The 18,637-nt window shown below is 54.8% G+C and overlaps 1 protein-coding gene across 1 annotated transcript; it reads right to left on the bottom strand.

Annotated features, from left to right (window-relative positions):
* Positions 1-537: 537 nt before the first annotated feature.
* FBF1 (Fas binding factor 1) lies at positions 538-17,274 on the bottom strand (the record flags this gene model as incomplete). Its single annotated transcript, XM_082008271.1, has 30 exons — positions 538-621; positions 1,237-1,406; positions 1,732-1,864; positions 1,970-2,107; positions 2,290-2,466; positions 3,225-3,410; positions 3,783-3,905; positions 4,037-4,155; positions 4,465-4,604; positions 4,874-4,981; positions 5,505-5,711; positions 6,161-6,261; positions 6,464-6,598; positions 6,687-6,731; positions 7,502-7,560; positions 8,260-8,354; positions 8,661-8,738; positions 9,424-9,819; positions 9,938-10,040; positions 10,478-10,611; positions 10,834-10,987; positions 11,845-11,964; positions 12,764-12,844; positions 13,406-13,550; positions 13,681-13,731; positions 14,259-14,319; positions 14,757-14,847; positions 15,170-15,211; positions 15,890-15,917; positions 17,218-17,274. The coding sequence occupies 30 exons, from the start codon at positions 17,272-17,274 to the stop codon at positions 538-540; spliced, it is 3,561 nt and encodes a 1,186-aa protein (XP_081864397.1).
* Positions 17,275-18,637: the final 1,363 nt, after the last annotated feature.

Below are 18,637 nucleotides of genomic sequence, written 5' to 3'. Positions count from 1 at the left end.
GGGGAGGCAAAGCCCAGCACAACAGCCAGGTTTCTTCAGAAAAAGGCCCAAAAAGGAAAAGCTGGAGTTACCAGCTGTGGAACACCCTCAGGGAGCTCGTGAACACCAGCACAGCCCCAAGGCAGAGCCATGACAGCTCGGCCTTGCCCGGCCTTGCAGCTCGGCCAAACCTCTGCGTTCTCCCCTCCTGCTTTGGCTGTCACAGCCCGGCAGCAAGCAGCTGCCTGTCCAAAAGCCAGCAGCACGGCCAACCGAATCCACCCCCAGGAGGGCCACTGCGTCCCAGCAGCACCCACTAGATGCCCAGTGACCTGGGCCCTGAGGGATGGAGGCCAGACAAACAGTGGCTTCATGGCACCTGGGGATGGATTTCACACTCTGAACACTCAGAGATTGTTTTTAAAGAGAAGGACAGTTCCTCAGCTGAGAACTGGAATTATTTATTGTTTGTTTTCCTCCCCGATGTGGAGGGCACAGCAGCCACCTGCACGGACGGACCCAGCCGTCCCTTGGAGAGTGCATGGGGATGCCACCTCCTCAGTCTGACAGAGATGAAGTGTTGTAGGACGCTTTCTTCAGGGTCTCCAGGAAGAACTGCTCATCCTCTAAGAAATCACGGTCCTGAGAAGAGAGGAAAGATGGATGGGCTGGACACCACGGACGGCCACAGAAACGGGGTCACAGTCCAGGGTGTCGCTCATGAGCGAGGAATTATCCCAAACACTCCTTCATGCAGTGAGCAGTGGGCAGGTGGTACCCCTGGGGTGCATGGGCTCCCCTCTGAGCCCATAACCTCACACTCTGAGCGAGACCCACGGAGAAAGCCTCAAGGAGCATCCCTGCCTGTGGAAAGACCCAGCAGGGAACCAGGAGGCTGACGGGAGAGGATGGGGATATCATGAAGCCAGAGCCCATCACAGCTGGCTCCTCCCACTCCAGGACCAGGTGAGAACAGAGGCAACACCATCAAACCAAGGACAATGTCCATCTCAGGCTGGACATCGAGCCAACCTGAGACAAGCTGTGAGGATCTGGCTGTCCTTGCTTCAGGTATCACTCCTCTAGGTGCCTGTGGCTTCTGCAAGCCCGCTCAGCCCAGCCCAGCTCTGTGGCTCAGTAATGATCTTAGGAGACACCTCATGCTGCGGCTATCAGGCCTGAATCAGGCTTCGCCCAGCCCTGCTCCCACCTAGCTGGTCCAAAGCCCCTTCCAGCCCTGGCCTCCCACTGCCTCACCTGCTGGGCCCTGTGCTTCAGCAGCAGCAGTTTGGCGTAGAGCTCAGTGGGGCCAGCCATGGCCAGGGTTTCCCTGCTATCCACCGGGCTGTGCCGAGGGAGCGTCCTGATGGGAGGCGGAAAGCCTGGAACAAGGGCCTGACCATGTGGTGCCGCTACCGTTAGAGGAACTGCAGACAGAGACAACAGAGCATCCCTTTTTTTGCCGCCTGCATGACCCTGCAGCAGGGTCCTCCCCAGCCTCCCAGTGCAAATGGGCTTTAACCCACCTGCCTCTCCCCTTGTGCCCCCTCTACCCCCTCCTAGCACTGCCCTGGCTCAGAAAGCTCCACTGAGCTCCTTCAGAGGACAAAGAGGCCAACTCACATGTGAAGTTTATATACAGGGAAACTAAAAAAGCCTCCAGGAACATCCCAAGCCTCCTGAAAAGTGGAACACAAGTGCAGCTGCCCCCCAGCATGTCCCTTCCCATCAGCAGCATGCAGGAAGCCTTACACAGCGTGCTGGAGAGGCCTTTTGTAGGGACACTGAGGTCCTGGTCTGCAGTCAGCAGCATCACGGGGTTGTTGGGCAGCTCCTCGCGAAGCTGCTCAAGCTGTCTCCTCTGGTGAGCCATGCTCAGACGCTCCTGCCGCATCCCCAGGACAAAGGGAGAGAGAGAAGCTGTTGGCAAAGGTTCAGGCCCTTTGTACAGTGGCCCCAGGCCAACAAAGGAAAGCGAGGGGTTATTTGCCTGGTGCAGATGCTGTTCTTGCTGCTTCAGCTGCTCCAAGTGCTGCTGCATGACCTGCAGCCTGGTCTGGTGCTCAGACTCCATCCTGCATGCCTCCCGCAGGGCTCGCTCCCCTTCCTCGTACTTCTGGGATGAGAGCTAAAAGGCAGAGCAGCTGGAGAGGCTGGGGACAGGGACCCTTCGCTGCCCTTGCGCAGGGCTCCCTTGTGCATCCCCTTATTCTCCTTCCGGGAGAGGATTAGGATTCATGACTTTGGGAGGAGTGTGAAACCCCAGCTTTGCTGCCGGCCTGTGAATTGCAGAGCAGCTGCTCTGCTTACCTTGGTCATGCTTTTTATCTCCTCCTCCCGCTGCCGGATGCACAGTGCAGCCCCGTTCACCTTCTCCTTCTCCAGCCTCAGCTCCTTCCAGGCCTCATCCAGCTGCTCCCTGTCCCTTGCCAGCTGGTCCTCCTTGGCTTTCAGCTCGTGGCCCCGGATCTTCAGCTCTGCCTGCTCCTAGGGTGGGCACAAGGGAAACGGATGCATTACCTGCCCTGTCCTGGATACTACCTCATATCTTCCCAAGTGGTGGGAGAGACCTGCCCCTGTTGAGCTTCTTGTGTGTGCTAGTTGGGGGTACAGAGCAACACCACCAGGTACTCAAGCAGTGTCCCCATCCTCCCACCCTTGGGGACCAGGGCTGGCAGAGCTGGGATTGTACAAACACACTCCTTCCCCGGAAAGAACGGAGCCCCTCACCATGTTGCACATCCTAAAACATGCTCAAGGCACAGCAGTTTGTCAGCAGTGGAAATACCCAGCCTGAATGATTATTCTCCACTCTGGTAGCCCTTAAAAATGCAGCTCTACCATACTGTCTGTGCCACATACCCCCTCCAGACAGCCCCAGGGGGGAGCAGAACTGGGTCTGCGCACATGCCCATGGCATGGGGAGGTTTTGCCTAACCCACCATGAGGGTTTCCTCTCACCAGACTTACAACCGAGGTGGCTGTGCCTGGTCTGGCTGCCCAAACTCCTCACAGGTAAAGGGGAGAGACAGAGGCGACTGATGCTTTAGTCAACATCTAAAACAGGCTGGTAGAGGCTGTTCCTGGAACAGCCTGATTCTCACCACCGCGACTGACATCTCTGTCTTAAACACCTGAAAGCAACCCTGAATGTCTCCCCTGTAAGCAGGACCCATCTGTGAGCCTGCCAGGCGGTGCTGGAGGCCACGGGAAGGGGCTCCACTGAAAGGGCTCCGCTGCGGTACCTTAGCCAGGCTCATGATGGTGCCCTCTCTCTGGGAGTCCATCTGCAGGGCTCGGTCCATGTCACGCTCCATCCGCTCTTTGCTCAGCTGCTGCTGGGTGTGAAATTCAGCCCACTCGGCCGCCAGCTTCCGTCGCTCCTCCGAGCACTTCTGCATCACTGACTTCTGCTCCTCCAGCAAAGCGCTCTGGAGAGTATTGCAAGAGAGAGAAAGAGGGAGCACTAAGTCCCATTCACTGTAGGATTTTTCTCCTTTAACCCATCTCTGTCACTAAACCCCACACAACATCTAGAAGCTGGTTCAAGCCCGTGGCACCTGGCATGAACCCTGCATGGAGAGCTCTGGCCCCATGCTCCTCGTGCAAACTCGCGTGCATCATGCACACACACAGAGGGTCTGACTGCGATTCACCATGTGAATGGGTGTGAGATTGAGGAGGCAGAGGAAGGCTGCTGCAGCCCAGCACCCAGCTCTTTCCTCCACCGCACACTGCAGCACAGCCCCAGTCAGACTCATGGGACAAGTGAAAAGCACCTGAAGATGTCCGCCCCACCTCACCTTCGCCCTCTCCAGCTCTGCTCGCTCCATGGAGAGCTGCTGGGTCATGATTCGCCGCTGCTCCTCCAGTGAGTGCTGCAGCGATTCCACTTTGGATTGCTCTGCTGTTGCCCTCCATCGCTCCTGGGTCCGGACACAGAGGAGAGACAGATGCGATTCACAAGCTCCAGGCCAGGGACCTCTAGTGGGCAAGACATACACCCCATACCCAGACAGGCGGGCTGACCCAGGCAGAAGACACAGCACAGGCTCACCTGCTCCAGCAGCCGAGTCTGCTCTCCCAGTCTGGCCTCCATTTTGGCAATCACCTCCTGGAGTCGGTTCCGCTCCTCCTCCATGTCCCTCTGCTGCTGCGACAGCCTGTCCTGGAGCACTGGGGAGAGACAGCAGCAGGGCCATGAGCAGTGTGAGGAAACCCCCTCTGTCCACACCATATTCATGGAAAAGCTGCATGCATTTGCGCTCATCACCTTCTGCATATCCCCAGGACAGCACTTTGTAAAAGGGAGACCCTGAGATGTCCAGTGAGCAAGACAGGCAGGGATTTGCCAGCCTGGGCTCCCAGCCTCTGGCTGACTTGGAGCCCAACTTCTTCCCTGTTTTCTGGGTGTCCCCAGCCCCAGCAGGGACCCCGCAGACATAATGGCACAGGGGTAATGGTACAGGGTAATGGCAAACGTACCCTTGAGCTGCTTGTCCCGCTGCCGTGCCCCCATGGCCAGCTCCTGGGAGGTGGTGTGGTGCGTGGCCTCCACCTTGTGTGAGAGGTCATGCAGGTCACTGGAGAACTTCTCCATCTGCTCAATGACGCCATTTAGAGACCTGCGGAGAGGAGCGAGGGGAGGGTCACCCCTGTGGGACATGTTTCGTCTCACCACAATGGAGAGGGGGATGTGTGGTGGGCCAAAGGCCAGGCAGCCCTGCTGCTTAGGGGAGTACTGAGGGATATTAAACAGCTCAGCACCCCTGGAGGCAGCAGGTGGGACAGGGGATGGCCCCTGTTCCTCTTATGGTCCGAGGTTAGTTTCCCACAGGACAGGGACCACCATGGCCAGGGACCACCATGGGCATATGACATGGGCCGTTGGTACCTGGTGTGTGAAGTGGCGCTGGTCACTGCATCGATCTCCTGGTCTTTCAGCCGCTTAAGCCGCTGGAGCTGCTCTTCGTGGTCTTTGCGCATCTCCTGGACAGACGCCCTGTGGGACACGGGGAAAGAGCCCACCACAGGCTGTTACAAACTGGTGCTGCTCCATATGATGGGCACTGTGGAAGAGGCTTGGTTGTGGGGCTGAGAACCAGGTCCCAGGAGCTGAGCTGGCATGGTGGTCTGTCATGGGGCATCCCACTGACAGGCATCCACATTTGGGAAGGACCACATTTGGGGGTTATGGGCTTCTCTATCAAAAGCTGATTTCTCATAGACCCAAACTATGTGGGCATCAGTGACTCGCTGACCTGAATAGAAGGAATTTTGGGGGAGATAAAACACTGGGTTCAGCATCTTTCAAAATACAATGCATCCACTCTGAAATGCTGTCTCCAGCCAGATCCTTCTGTGCCCATCTATAAAGCAAATCCCCATTCCAGAAGCCACCGAGCTGCCCACAACCCAGTGCTTCTGGAGTCTGATTTTTCCTTTCACCGTGTCCCTGTTCCCTAGTTTCTTTGCCAAAAAAATGGGAACTAGCCCCATGTGTGTGCTACTTATGCTGCTCTCACCTCTGCAGCTCCCGCAGCCGCTCAAGCTCCAGTGTGTTCTGCTGCTCCAGCGTGGCCAGGCGCTGCTGGTGCTGTGCCAGCAGCTCTGCCCGTGCCTGCTCCGCGTCCTGGCTCTGCGAGAGCAGCTGAGTCTCCAGCTGCTCCTTCTCCCGCCGCAGCCTCTCCTCCCGCTGCCCGTAGGTCTCCTCCACCACCTTCACCCGGCTCCTGCCCGGAGAGGTCATGGCAAGGAAGAAGCGTTGCTTTCATGGCAATACGTGGCACTCTCCACCCAAAGTGCACACGGGGATTTAGGACAAATCGGTGTCACTGTGTGCATGGGGAAACTTGAGGCACGGGGTGCTTCACTCTCCACAGTCTGAGCCCTGAACCCTCCTGCTGCTGCCCAGTGCAGTGCCCTGATTGGGGACATGCTGGCAATGGGCCTGGCCCCTCCTCCTTGTCACCCATGGGACAATGTTGGCAAGAGTGGACCCCTACCTTGGCTCACCCATGGGGCTGCTCTCTGCCCCTCCCAGGTCCACATCGACATGGTTCTGTGCCTGCCTGCTCCAGGGATGGGTTTGGGAAGTGCCCCAGCACTCCTACCCCCAGGGGGATGGACAGGGCTGTGGGCAGCAATGTGACACAGGAGGGGAGCATGAGCAAGATGGTACCTGTGTGCGCTCTCAAGGAGATCCAGATCCTCCTGGTGCCGCTGCTGGAGACTCTCCAGCAACAGTTTGTGCTGCGTCCGTTCCAGTTCCAGCGTCCGAACCTGCCGGGCACCCGGGCAGAAGGTCCTTGTACCGCCCTGGGGACAGAGCTCCCACAGCAGCACTTGGCGGCTGTAGGCATCTCTGGACAGGGAGGTTTCTCCTCTCTCCCCCGTCACCCTGTTGCTATTTGGAGTGGACACAGCCCCTTCTCCTCCCGCTGGGTCACACGTGGTCCCCCATCCAGCAGATGATGGAGCTCACCTGGCTCTCCAGCTCAGCCACACGGGCCTGGGCACTGAGCAGTGCTGCCTGACAGCCTGACGCATCCTCGTACAGCTGGGCTATGGGAGCCCCCAGCCTTCTCTCATGCAGCAAGCCCAAGGCTGGGGACTCTGCCTGCAGGGATGGAGAGAGATCGAGGCCCTTCAGGATCAGTGGCTTCATGGTGTGGCCATCAGCCCCCAAAGAAAGGCACGTGCCTCACCTGCAGCTGCGGGGCACCCTGGAGATGCGTCCTGGGTGTGGTAACCTGTGGAGACACAGGGATACTGTCAGGGAAGTAAAGTCCCAGGAAGAACATCTCCTCCTAGTCTGGGAACGGCGACCCATCCCTAGCCTACTGCAGTCCCTCCTCTACTTCTCCAGCCCAACCCCACTGCTGGCCTGGGTCCCTTCGTGCTCTCCCCAGGTGATGCTCAGCAGCCCACACCAGCATGCTGGGCTCTTCCTCACCAGGGACAGGATCAAGGATAAGACCATGACTCCTCTGGGAGACAGCATGTGTCCTGCCACCAGGGTGAGTTGGGGGGTCCCAGCTAATGTAAAATGGAGGCTTCAAAGGCCAAGCAAGAGCTGCCCTCTCTGTCAGAGGCTCCGATTCCCCTTCAGTTGTCTAGAAACAATCTCAACGCACCTTCACCACAATACTGGGGAAAGCCAGCTGAAGAAAAAGTCCTTTATCAACTGGAGCCCCTGTTGCCTTATTAATAAAATAATATATATGCCTGGGGAACTATGTAAATGCTGCTCAGGCAATGCAGGCTTGTAAACACACAAGATTTCCAAAGGATCCATAGCACACGTGCTTTGGCGTGATAAATACAACTCGTAGCATCTCAAGGCTCTCCAAACACTCTGCCTCCATGAACATGGGCTCCCAGAGATGCAAAGCTGTGCACATCCTTCCTCCTGCCAAGCCAGCATGGACAGAGCATTGGATGCCAGTGAGTTGGCAAGGGAGGGCTTGCGATCACCACCCCGATCCTGCATGTCTTGGGGACATGGGCCCAGCAGACCTACCTGAGCAAGTGGGGCAGGGCCCTGGGTCTCCTGCTCTCCTGGCAACAAGGCTGCAGGGACTGAAAATTGAACAAGTCCATGATTCAGACATGGCAATGGAAATCATCCCCTCCCAGAAGGATGAGGGCCTGGGTCTCCTGGGCAGAGCGAGGAGAGTGCTGCTCCACTCTGGTGGCTGGTGATGGGGATGGATGGCGAGACAGGCTTGTCCGTTCCCACACCTCCATCCCACCCCATGCAGGGACTGTTCTGCAGAGTGAATCTGGGGGCAAAGCACGGCTTCCTCCTCCATCCCTATCACCTAGGGAGGCAGCTGGGTCCCCTAAACCACTTTCAATGGCCTCTGGGCTGTTGCACAGCCTCAGCCCAGGGTAGGAGGGGGTCTTTCAGCACAGAGCACTAGTGGGATGAGTGTGGAGGCAGCAGGAGGGAAGAAGGAGAGAGAAGGGACAGCAAGAACTTACGCCCACCCATTGCTCAGAAAGAGCAAGCCTCTTGCAGCCCTCTGAAACCCCAAAGGCAGCACTGTGGAGTTCAGCACGCCCCAGCACAATGTCCCCACCATGCCATGAAATGGGGATGGTGGGATCCTGCAGCTTGGCAGCCCGCTCCAACAATGGCTGATCAAAGCCTGGGCAGCATTCACACGGACAAGGGCGATGCTGTGGCTCCTGCTTTTTTGTTTTGTTTTGTTTTGCAGGGCAGGGGGACCCGCTCTACATACTGCTGCCCAAACAGTACAATAACACAAAACACACCTAGGGCACTGGCGTCTCTGGAGGGCTCCCACTTCGCAGCCTCCGATGGGTGAGTTGAGGCTTGTTTTGCAGTGCTGATCCAGGGGACTGACTGCCTGCGTGGGCACAGACATGAGCGATGCACAGCAGTATCACAGCTCAGGGAGGGGTGCATGGACATTATCCTGTTTGGCATTTCTTTGGCAACTTAAAAGTTTACAGTTTCGCTGTTCCACTGTGATCAAACAGGCAAGAGCCTGATGATCGTTCAGAGCTGCCTTCCCTCCCAGTTATAGAGGTCCCAGATCAAAGTGATCACTGCTGGCTACCAACTCCCCCCGTTCCCCATTCTCACCCACGCAGCTGCTTTCTGCAGGAAAATCCTCCCATGGAGGATGCCTGAAAGGTGAAGGTGGCCTTACCTGGAGCCATCTGCACTCGCTGCCTTGTCCTGCAGGGCAGCTGCCTGCTGCGGAGCTGCGGCGGAGGTTGCTGGCTGGCTGCAAGCAAAAAGCATCCTATGTGGGAGAGCCGAGGAGCTGATGAAAGACAAGATCCTTTCCCCCAACACCAGTTCCTGCCTCTGTCCTACCCAGCTGCAGTAGGAGTCAACCTTTTGGCTGCAGAGGGAGCAAAGACACCTCAAAACCTCCATCACCAGTGTTGCTCCCTGCTGCAGCCACCCCCTTCCCATGGGCAGCAGCAGCCCCAGCTAACACATCCCTGCCCGCAATTCATGGCTGTTTGTCCACAATTCACTTCTGAGTCCCATTTGAATAGCACAAGTCTCAACCTGTATCCATGTAAAACTCAACTGGAAGAGGTGGTTTGCTTGGAACTAGGAGGAATGAAGGGGAATGAAGGTAGGAATGAGGAATGTGGGGGGAGCTCATGGGAGTGTGCTGATCCAGGACACCTCTGCTGGACCCTGGGCAACACTGCAAACATTTGCAAATTGCAAAACACTTGCAAACACTTGCAATCTTGGCCACAACTGGAAGGAGAGCCCAGAGGTGTGATGTGACTGCGGGCTAGATCAGTGGTAGAAAGCCCCACATTATTACCCCAACTTGAGACAAGATAGATTAATTTCTTAAGTCTCAGCCAAGGGTTTCTGAGAGGTCCTGCTGGATCAGCTACACGTGGAGCAGACGGGAGTGCTGCAGCCATCAACCGCGCCTTTACCTGATGGCAGAGCGGGGATCCAGCCCTTCGCCTGGGGCCTCCAAAGGTTTGGCATTTCTCTCCTGGGCCTTTGCCTGTGCTTGGGCTTTCTTGCGAGACAAGGCAGCGCTCAGCCAGTTCTCCTCCTCCAGCAGGTTGGGTTTAGCTGCTGCCTCCTCTGCAGCCGGCAGCTGGCTGGCAGGGCCGGGCCGCCCGGCTGCGGCAGGGCTGGGGTAGCTCACCGCAGGACTGGCTTTCACCGGAGATGGCGGCTCTGAATCCATAAAATCCTCATCTTTCAAGCCCAGCCAGTCACCTCCAGCCCTGCTGCCCCGCACAGGGCTCCGGCTGGCTGGAGGAGGAGGTTTGGAATGGGGCTCCAGTTTTGGTTCACTGCTGTTCTCAGCTGAAAACCTGCTGCAAGGAGAAGCAGTCAGCTAGCCGCCTGCGAGGGGACCCTGGGGACCCTGCCTGCTCTGCCACAGGGGCAGCATGGCCGGTGGCTGGAGCTACAGCCACACACAGAGCACAATACCTCACAGACTGCCTCCTTGTCGGCCGGCCCTCAGGCGTGGAGGCCACCGTGGGCTGGTATGCTCCAAAAACAAAATCCTCCTCATCCCAACCCTCTTCCTTCTCTGTTCAGACAAGCAGCCTTGAGTCAGCGCCCAGAGGAACAGCTGCCTACAAAGACACCAGCCCTCCTCCTCCCCTGCAATTCCCACTGGGATCGTTGCCTCTGGAAAACACAGCTGGAAACATCTTCCCTGGAAAACCAGAAGCAACGTGCCTCCTCAGTGTGGCTGGGAAAAGCATCTTTGTTGGGAATCAGCCCATGTCCGAAGGCAACTGAGTTACGGCTACTGCAGATGCTCCCGGGCTGCCTCGCAGGGGAGAGTACAGCACTTTTGCATTAGCCACCTTCCCCTTACCCCCCACCGAGAGCCCGTTAGCAATCCTGCTCACCACTACAGAAAGGGTATTTCCCCTGCAAGGGCATTAGAAACCAACCTCGCTCTCCCAAGCCAATGCTGTCACCTCTGCAGACCTTTCCAGTGTCCCTGACTGTGCTCACCTGGCTGCTTTTGGTATTTCTTATCCAGTTTGAACTCTCTGCACTCTCCCATGCCTGGCTGCTCCAGGATTTTGGCCACAGAGCCTCGTCCCAGCAACTCATCCAGCTTGGAGCGAGCTGGCCGGAGCTCCTCTCTGTTGGGGACACAGTGCAGGTGGGTTTCTGTGAGAGGCAGGGCTGTTCCTCATCACGCAGCCTTGCCAGGGTGCTCTGGCTCTTTGTGAAACGAGGTTGCTCTTGCCCCTTTCTGGGACCCACAGGCAGAAGCTCCAGCATCACCCATCCAGCATGCTGGCACCCTCTCAATGCACAAGCCATCCCCTGCTTTACTCCCACTGCCTTTGCATTGCCCTTACTCTTCTGCCTTCTCTCCCTGCTTCTCATCTCCTTTTGAGCCATTGCCAAATCCCAGTGCATCCATCAGGTCGTCACCATCATCTTCAAATGTGAGCTCCTCCCTCCTCCGGACCGGGGCCACAGTGTGCAGGGGTGTCTGAGGTGGAGGTGGCTCTGTGGATGGGATCACAGACTGTAGAAGGTTTGATTGGGGCTTTTTTTTTTTTTTTTAAACAACAAGAGATTAAAGCAGCCCTGCCTGCTCTTTTCTCTCGGGACCATTTACAAGGTCATTTTTAAATAGCTCTTTTCAGTGACCAAATCCCACAGCAAGTGACAAAGTGGCAATGCACAACTACCTGATGGGACGTTGCTGGGTGTCACGAACACTGGGCTTTCCACTGCTGGCTACCGTCAGGAGCTTTTTAGCTTTGCAAGTTTCTAAACAGATAGTTCCTGCCCCCCTTCCCCCAAAAGTCCCTGCTCCAGTAACGTGCCTTAGTCCTTGCTCTAACCCACCAGCTGCTACTAGTGTCCATCTCTAGCAGAGTGGATTTATCGGGGTGAATAGCGATTTTAGGGAACTATCAGACTCATTAGCATCCCTGCTGCAGGAACAAGAGGGATGAGTGCCTATAACACAGCCACAGGGCAGCAGGATCCAACCCGGAGGTGCGCCAGCTGGGCTTTGGTGTGGACCAGTGATGCTCTCAGCCACCCAAATCCTGACCTAAAAATTTTGTTCTCATTTGGCAACATGTAAAACAGGCTGGATGAGATCAAAGGTAAGATCTGAGCCTCCATTCCAGAAAGGAAAAGCCTGTAACCTGTGGCACACTGGAAATACCAAGCACGCAGTGAGCTATGTCACAATTAACACTGTTACCAAGTTGCTCTATAAATGACCGCACTGGTTAATAAGAGATAGGACTAGGTGGCTTTCAATTTAACGTTTGGCCATCACACAAACTAATCCAGGTTGCTGCTGATTCATTTAACACAGAGAGGATGCATTGAGCAGCCCTGCTTACCTTTCTCTTTACTGTGTTCTGTTTTTTTCTCAGAGCTGCTTTTAGTGCCTGTCGGAGGTGGCTTCTTGGGAGCATCCTGCTCCTCAGCAGATAAAATTCCTGCCAAAGGATCACCTAAATCTGGGAATTACCCCATAGGGGCAGGAAAGAAGGATAATAATAAAAACAAACAAAACAACAAAATCAACGTTATTTAGAATAGTTCTGTGCTAAGCCAAGCACTACTCCCCACCGTGTGCACCTGGGGACAGGAGACCATATCTGCCCAAAGCCATGAACGCAGGTTCTGCAGGAACCTGGGATACCCTTGAGTGTCCCTGAGCTTCAAACACTCAATAGTTCCATTTCTGTTCAGTTTTTCTGTATTTTCTTCTTAGAAGATTTATTTTCTTCTTAGAAGAAGAAAATAACTAAAAATTTGGGTGCTTTAATGCTTGAACATTGTTTAGGCAAAGAAAAAGGGGACAAGAAAGCCCACCTAAATCACCTAAAGCCCATTAGTGATTTTAACAGATGCTGATCTTGGTTAAAGCACAAGGTTTGACAACAATATCTCAGCTGTATCAGGAAACCAGCCTCCCTGCTTGGAAGTTGGACGGAATCCCCCCAGATACAAGGGTCTCCAAGTGCTACAATCAGTCATTAAAAACCAAAGCACAGGTGAAAAAGCAAGTGCCCTCAAGAATCATCTCCCAGTTCCATCCTGGAGACAGCCTCAAACACAGAGCTGTAATTTTTTTCCCTTTGGTCACCTCTAAGGGATTAGACTTGCACCGGCATCGTAGGGGTGATGGACTCTGTATCTCATTAAACACTCAAGCCTTCAGTCAACAGAAGGGGCAAGCTATGGGCAAAGAGCAAGGACAGAGTCCTCAGCTGCCCCCATGCATCTGTGTGCTGAAATGAAGCGAGATCCTACCTTCAAAGTTAAATTTCTTGTACTGCCGGGAAGCAGGAGGGGATGAGAGCGGCTTCTTCTCCATCGCAGGTACAGACTCTCCTAGAAAGAGAAGCCACAGCTCTCAGAGACAAGGTGCTGCAGGGATGCCCCTCTCCCACCCTGGCTGAAGGTCACTTTTCTGGTGGCAGCCCCCTAAAAGCACATATTGCAACACACAGTCCCCCCGCAGCCCTGCGGGGTGGCAATATCTCCGGAGGGGCCTCCTTGCAAGCAGAGAAGGACAAAAGGTCCTGGGGAAGAGCAGGGTGGTTTGGGGACTGGCATATCTTAAATGCAACCTCTCTGGCTCTCCTTCCAGGCAGATCCCTGGTCTTTGACCTGCACCAGGAAACAGCCAAATGGTGTTTGGTGGGAGGTAGCAGCGTGGCCACGGTGGTTGCTGATGCTAGTGGCGTTATCAGAACACAACAAGAGGCCGGGCTAGGGATCTACCAAGGTACAACGCACGGCTAGAATAACATTCTGTCTGGGACAGCCCCAAAGAGACCAGGAAAAGGATTTTAGGGAACAAATACACTTTTTGTTCCCTATCTCAGATGAAAATATCCCCTGCTCATTTGCAACTGGGCTGTGAAAAGAAGAGCGGAGTCTCCTTTTTACCTTTCCCAGGAGCTAGCAGCTTCCCTGTGATTTTTACTGCTCCTCCCAAGGAGTCACATTTCTCAGGACCTTTCACAGTTGTCTTCCCTGGCCCAGAAATGGGTTTCGATATTCCCAGGAGATCAGCTTCCATGTCATCCATATCCTAGAAAGCAAGAGGATGAGGATGGGAGTAGGGCGAGTGCCTCAGCGCTGCTTCTCCCTTTGGAGGCTGGTGCTGGAGGCCATGGCTGCAGCATGTGTGGGGCTCATATGGAGGGTATTTATGTGCTTACCTTCAGGGTCTGCAGCAGAGCTTGTGGGTCTGCGTCAGAGGCACTAGATTCCTGCATGCCAGGGAGGGGAGAGATCAGACAGATGAGTACTTTTTGGAGACGACTCACCCCTTGCTCCAGCCCCTGGTTTTCCTCATTTTAGGGGATGGAAGAATAAATGCCCAACTCCTCCTGGTATCCCCCTCACTGGAAACCCCCGGTGCCTCGATTCCTTTGCTGGGATCGTGCTGCCTCTGGAAGAAGTGTCGGAAACATGGCTTTGGGTAAGGGTCCTTCCTGTGACACTTTACCTGACACGCACCCAGGAAGGCTGGGCTGCAGCAGCACGTGCGCCCCCGGCTTTGCTCCATCTCATCCCAGGCACCTGGAAGCCGTTCTCCCACCATCCACCCACTTCCCCATCCCATATTCCCCACCCCACAGCAATGCCAGAGAGGAGTTACCTCTTCAGTCAGACTTCATGATTCATGCCCAATACCCCACTGCTGACTTGGATAGGGTGACACCAGGGGCAAGCCTGGCCTGGCTCAGTCCCAGCGCTCAGGACACCCAGGCTCTCTCCCGAAATTTGGGCTCACCTCTGCAGTGCCGACGTCCTCTGCAGGGAGTTTGCTGAAGAAATCATCCTCTAGAATGGACCTGTGACACAAGCCCAGGGTTTAGCACCACCACACGTGAGCTCGGCAAGGCTGCCCTGAGGACAGCCAGGCCAAGTGGTGGGAGGTGGAGGCGACCACGCGGGCACACCACGGCAGCCACATCATACAACAGAAAATGAGGCTAAAATAGCACTGGGATAAAAGACAGTAGTGCTGGGACTGCTACGTTTAAGCAAGCAACTGCCAGAAGGGAGATTTACAGAAGATGTACGGGGCTGGGGGCACCCAGCTCTTCCTGGAAAGCTTCAGGCTCTGGGCTCCCAGTTCCCAAAGGCATCGTAGGTAACTCGCCTTCCCAGGCAATTGCTCTCAGGGCAGGGAGCGAGGTGGAGAAACGAAGGATGGGGCAGGTCAGAAGGTGCTGGGGAGCACAGAGAGGTCGCCAAGTGGGAGAGGCAGTGTCTGAGAGGCACTCACTTCTTGCTGGCCTGCAAGCTGGTGCCCCGGGCTCTCCCACTGCTGCCCCCGGCCAGCTGGGAAGCTCTGGCAGATTTAACAGGGGTTTCATCTGGAAAAAAGACAGAAAGAGATTAGGACGGACATAGGCATATTGCTGGCCTAGGCACTCCAAAGGGGGATTTGCTGTCTCCGCATGAGCCGCACAGGCTTTTAATCGGAGATGAACTTCACTTTGCCTCCCCAAGCTGATGTCCAGCCTATTCAATGGCCTCTGACTCTGGGAAACCCTGCTCTCCACCCTGCTTCATCCCCCCTCACAACTGCAGCCCCTCGGAGATCAACGGCTGTTGCACCAGCACTTCCTGCTCCCAGGAGGGGAGTAAGAGTACAAGGATGCTGCCCTTTCAGATGCAAAAGAAGGTTCATTTTACCATCGTATCCCAGGAGGTCACCAAGCACATCATCAATAGAGCCTGAAATGAGACAATTTGAAGGTGTTGAGGCAGGTGAACTCATTAAGGTGTAGAAAAACTCCCAATTTCCATATGGCTTGCTCTTCTGAAATCCCCCAAGAATAAAGGTTTGGTGTCAAGCATCATCAGCGTAAGGCCTTCCTTGCTGGTCTAGAGAGAACTGCCAGGACTTGATCCAGTATTTTGTGAATAAAAGATTTGGCTTCACTTAGTCAGAAGTAGGATATCTTTATCAAGTGAGCCAGCTGCTTTCTATTCAGTTAGTCACTGACCACAAGTGGCACTTACATCCTGCAGTATCTCAGAGCCCCCAGGCAACCCCAAAAGCACTGCTTCAGTAATCAGGGGCTGCAGGAGGCCTCTAAACAAGCAGTTTGGGAGTAGCTGAGGGGAAGAGCTAAAATAAATGCATTGTTCTCCCTTGGATTTGGGAAAGCCCACAAGACAAGCACACAGGACCCCAATAAGCAAATCTACTTGATGTGAGAGGCAGGTGAATATCCCTGGTTCAGGAATGACACAATGCATTCAAGTGCATCTTTCAGACAAAGACCACAAAACATTTCAGTAGCCAGGACTGCCACCTGATCCCAGTGTCCCCCCCTGTTCTGTTCCACACATTCCCAGCGGATCAAAGCACCTATGGACAGCGAAAAGAAAGCCCAGGAGCACACATACCTCTTAAACTTTTCTTGGGTTTTGTAGCCTACGGAGAAAGACAAATTCCCTCATTAGAAAACAAAGCAAGTCTGACCTGGACTTTCTCAAAACACTAAAGCCAGAGGCAGGTTTCTCCAGAGAATCCCACAAGCAACAGCATAGCCCTCCTCCCACCCGCATGGTTTGGGAAATGGCATGTGAAACACAGGGGAACCACAGAGATATTTATAACTTTTGGGACACACCAGTGAGCACAGCTTCCAGCCCTCAGGATCACTTCTACCTCTGAACAGAGGTGCCAGAGCATCAAATCTGGATTTCCCAGGCTTGTCTTTGTACTGTATCACACTCACCATCGCAGAATCCCAGCCTTCCCCTGCTCCAGCGTGTCCAATTAGAGATTCATCCGACCTCCACGTTGCAGGGGGGGATATCTAACACCATTGATTGCACCCACACCAACCTCCTACCTGTGGGGAGAGGAAGATTTCATAATTTGCTGTTAAACACGTTCCCCGCTCCTGCTCGGGGCCGCTCTGCAGCCTGCCAGGCTGGCTCCATGTTGCTCCGACCCTTCCAAGCCACTCTGAACAAGGCTCGACCCGAGTCTTAAGAACAACCCCCGTTCCCCAAAACAGTCTTGAGCTTCTGCAGCAGGTTCCGTGGGAACGTCACACCGACACCAAGGAATCGCTCTGTGAAACGACCCGAGAGGGAGCAAATACCACCCGCCCTGCCCCACGCGTGCTGACCCACGCAGAGAGCCCAAGGGGGGGCTCCTGCTCTGCCCAAGGCCTGGGAACCCCCCCGGGGGGCTGGGGAGGGAAGAGGGGAGGGAGGGAAGGAAACCTAATCTCTTTGGATGCGGAGCACCCGGGGGGTCTCCCGCGAGCGGGACGGCTGCTGCCGCAGGGCCCGCACGGACAACAAAGCGGTGCTGGAGACGAGGGGTGCACGCCCCTCCCGGCGTGCGAGCAGGATGAAAGGAGCCCTCCAGTTTTCCGACCAGCTAGGCGCCCCACACGCCCCCCGCCTCCCTGCATCCCGTTGCCATGGCACCCCCGGTGCCATCCCTGGCCAGCCCCCGCGGTGCCCCGGTCGCCGTGCTCACAGCAGCCCGTACCTGCAGCACCGCGGCCCGCCCGGGGGAGGCCACAGGCCCCGGCCCGGGAAAGCCCTCCCCTCCCCTCGCGGGATGATGGGAAATGTAGTCCCCCGCGCCCAGGGGAGGGCCGAGAACTACAGCCCCCGGCAGCCACGCGCAGCCGCGGCCCGGCGGCTCCGCTCGCCCCGCGGCCACCCCCGGGTAGGGCTGAGAGCAGCAGCCCGATCGCCCCTTTCCCCACGGAACAGGGCAGCCCTCGGGCCAGCTTGGCAGGCCGGCCGCTCTCGGCGATGAGCATTGCTCCAAATGGGCGAGATTTAGCAGATCTTGCCCCTGCAGTCCCTGCAACAAGGTGCACTGGAAACTTTAGAAGTTCAGGTTTAAAAAAAAAAAGGGGGGGGCGGCAAAAAAAAAAAAAGCACCGGGTACAGGACAAAGCCAGCCCTGCTCCTGCTTTGGCTACTTGTACTTGAGTTGTGACCTCCAGGAAAGCCCTGGGGAAATGTCTGCCTTCGAGATTTTATAACCCACCCCACAGATGCATCTACCCGTGGCTTTCACCATGCATGCTGCCCGTCCCCGGGGGAACATGGGCTCCTTCTAGCGTCTTCACCAAAAGGTGGCATTTTTAAGAATCCATGATTCAAAGGAGACCGCTCGTTTCAGTACTCTTCAAGGAAAACGGTGCAGCTTACAAGTGTCATCACTTGACACTGAAATCACTCCTACTCAACCAGAAGAGTCTCAACACTTGTGGAAAGGGTACCATCACTTTTTGTCAAAAAAAACAAGTCCTACCAAGGACACAGGGCCAATTTGACAGAGCTGAAACACTGTTTGCTGACCATGAGACAGGTTGTGGCATTTAGGTATGTTACATCACTATCTACTCCAAAAAACCTGGAGGAAACAATTTTAAAGAAATCGCTTCTATAAATTAAAGATACCACCGCCAAACATTATTTCTAAATCTTTGCTTGCTAAATCTTTGCTGTTGGCAGTGATCAGCTTTTGCTGGCCTATGAACTGTAATAACACCAAGCAACATGTCACATAGAACTCGCAGAGAGCAAAGCTGTATTTTTCCTGTGGTTGTAAGCAGCAGCAGAAACAAGGATAGCTGTCAGACAGGGTCAGCTGCCCTACAACACTGCAGCACAAAGCCAGAGAGGTCAGACTAGAAATAAGACAAATAAAATCCAACTACTATAAGGTCTTTTGAATACATCATTCTACTTCATCCATCACTTTAAATGAGATCCACTGAAGGCAATGCATGAAAGACAGACATGTTGTCTAGAAACACATTTTTGTAATTTATTAAATCTGTACATACAGTTAGCTAGTACTGGTTTTATTAACTTGTTTTTAACCTGCTCCTCCATAATCTGTCCCCGGGTCAGCAGTCTGCTCTATTAAATAAACAGAAGGCAAAGCCCTTTGCCTCCTTTGGTATCCTGAAGAGCAGTGGTTCCACTTGACCTGAAAGACTTCACATCCAAAAGGCAAGTTTGATTTTTATTTAAACACTTTCTGTTCAGCTACTGCATGTGGACTCAAACGTTGTGTCTGATCATTGTTAGTGCCAGGAAAAACTCATCCAGGAAAACTGATCCAAAATTAGAAACAGATACCAAAGTTGTCAGAGAACCAGCTTCTCA

This window comes from Phaethon aethereus (assembly GCF_964289735.1).
Source record: "Phaethon aethereus genome assembly, chromosome: 18".
In the NCBI taxonomy this organism is placed as follows: Eukaryota; Metazoa; Chordata; class Aves; order Phaethontiformes; family Phaethontidae; genus Phaethon; species Phaethon aethereus.
This window is presented reverse-complemented; position numbering and strand designations above follow the sequence as displayed.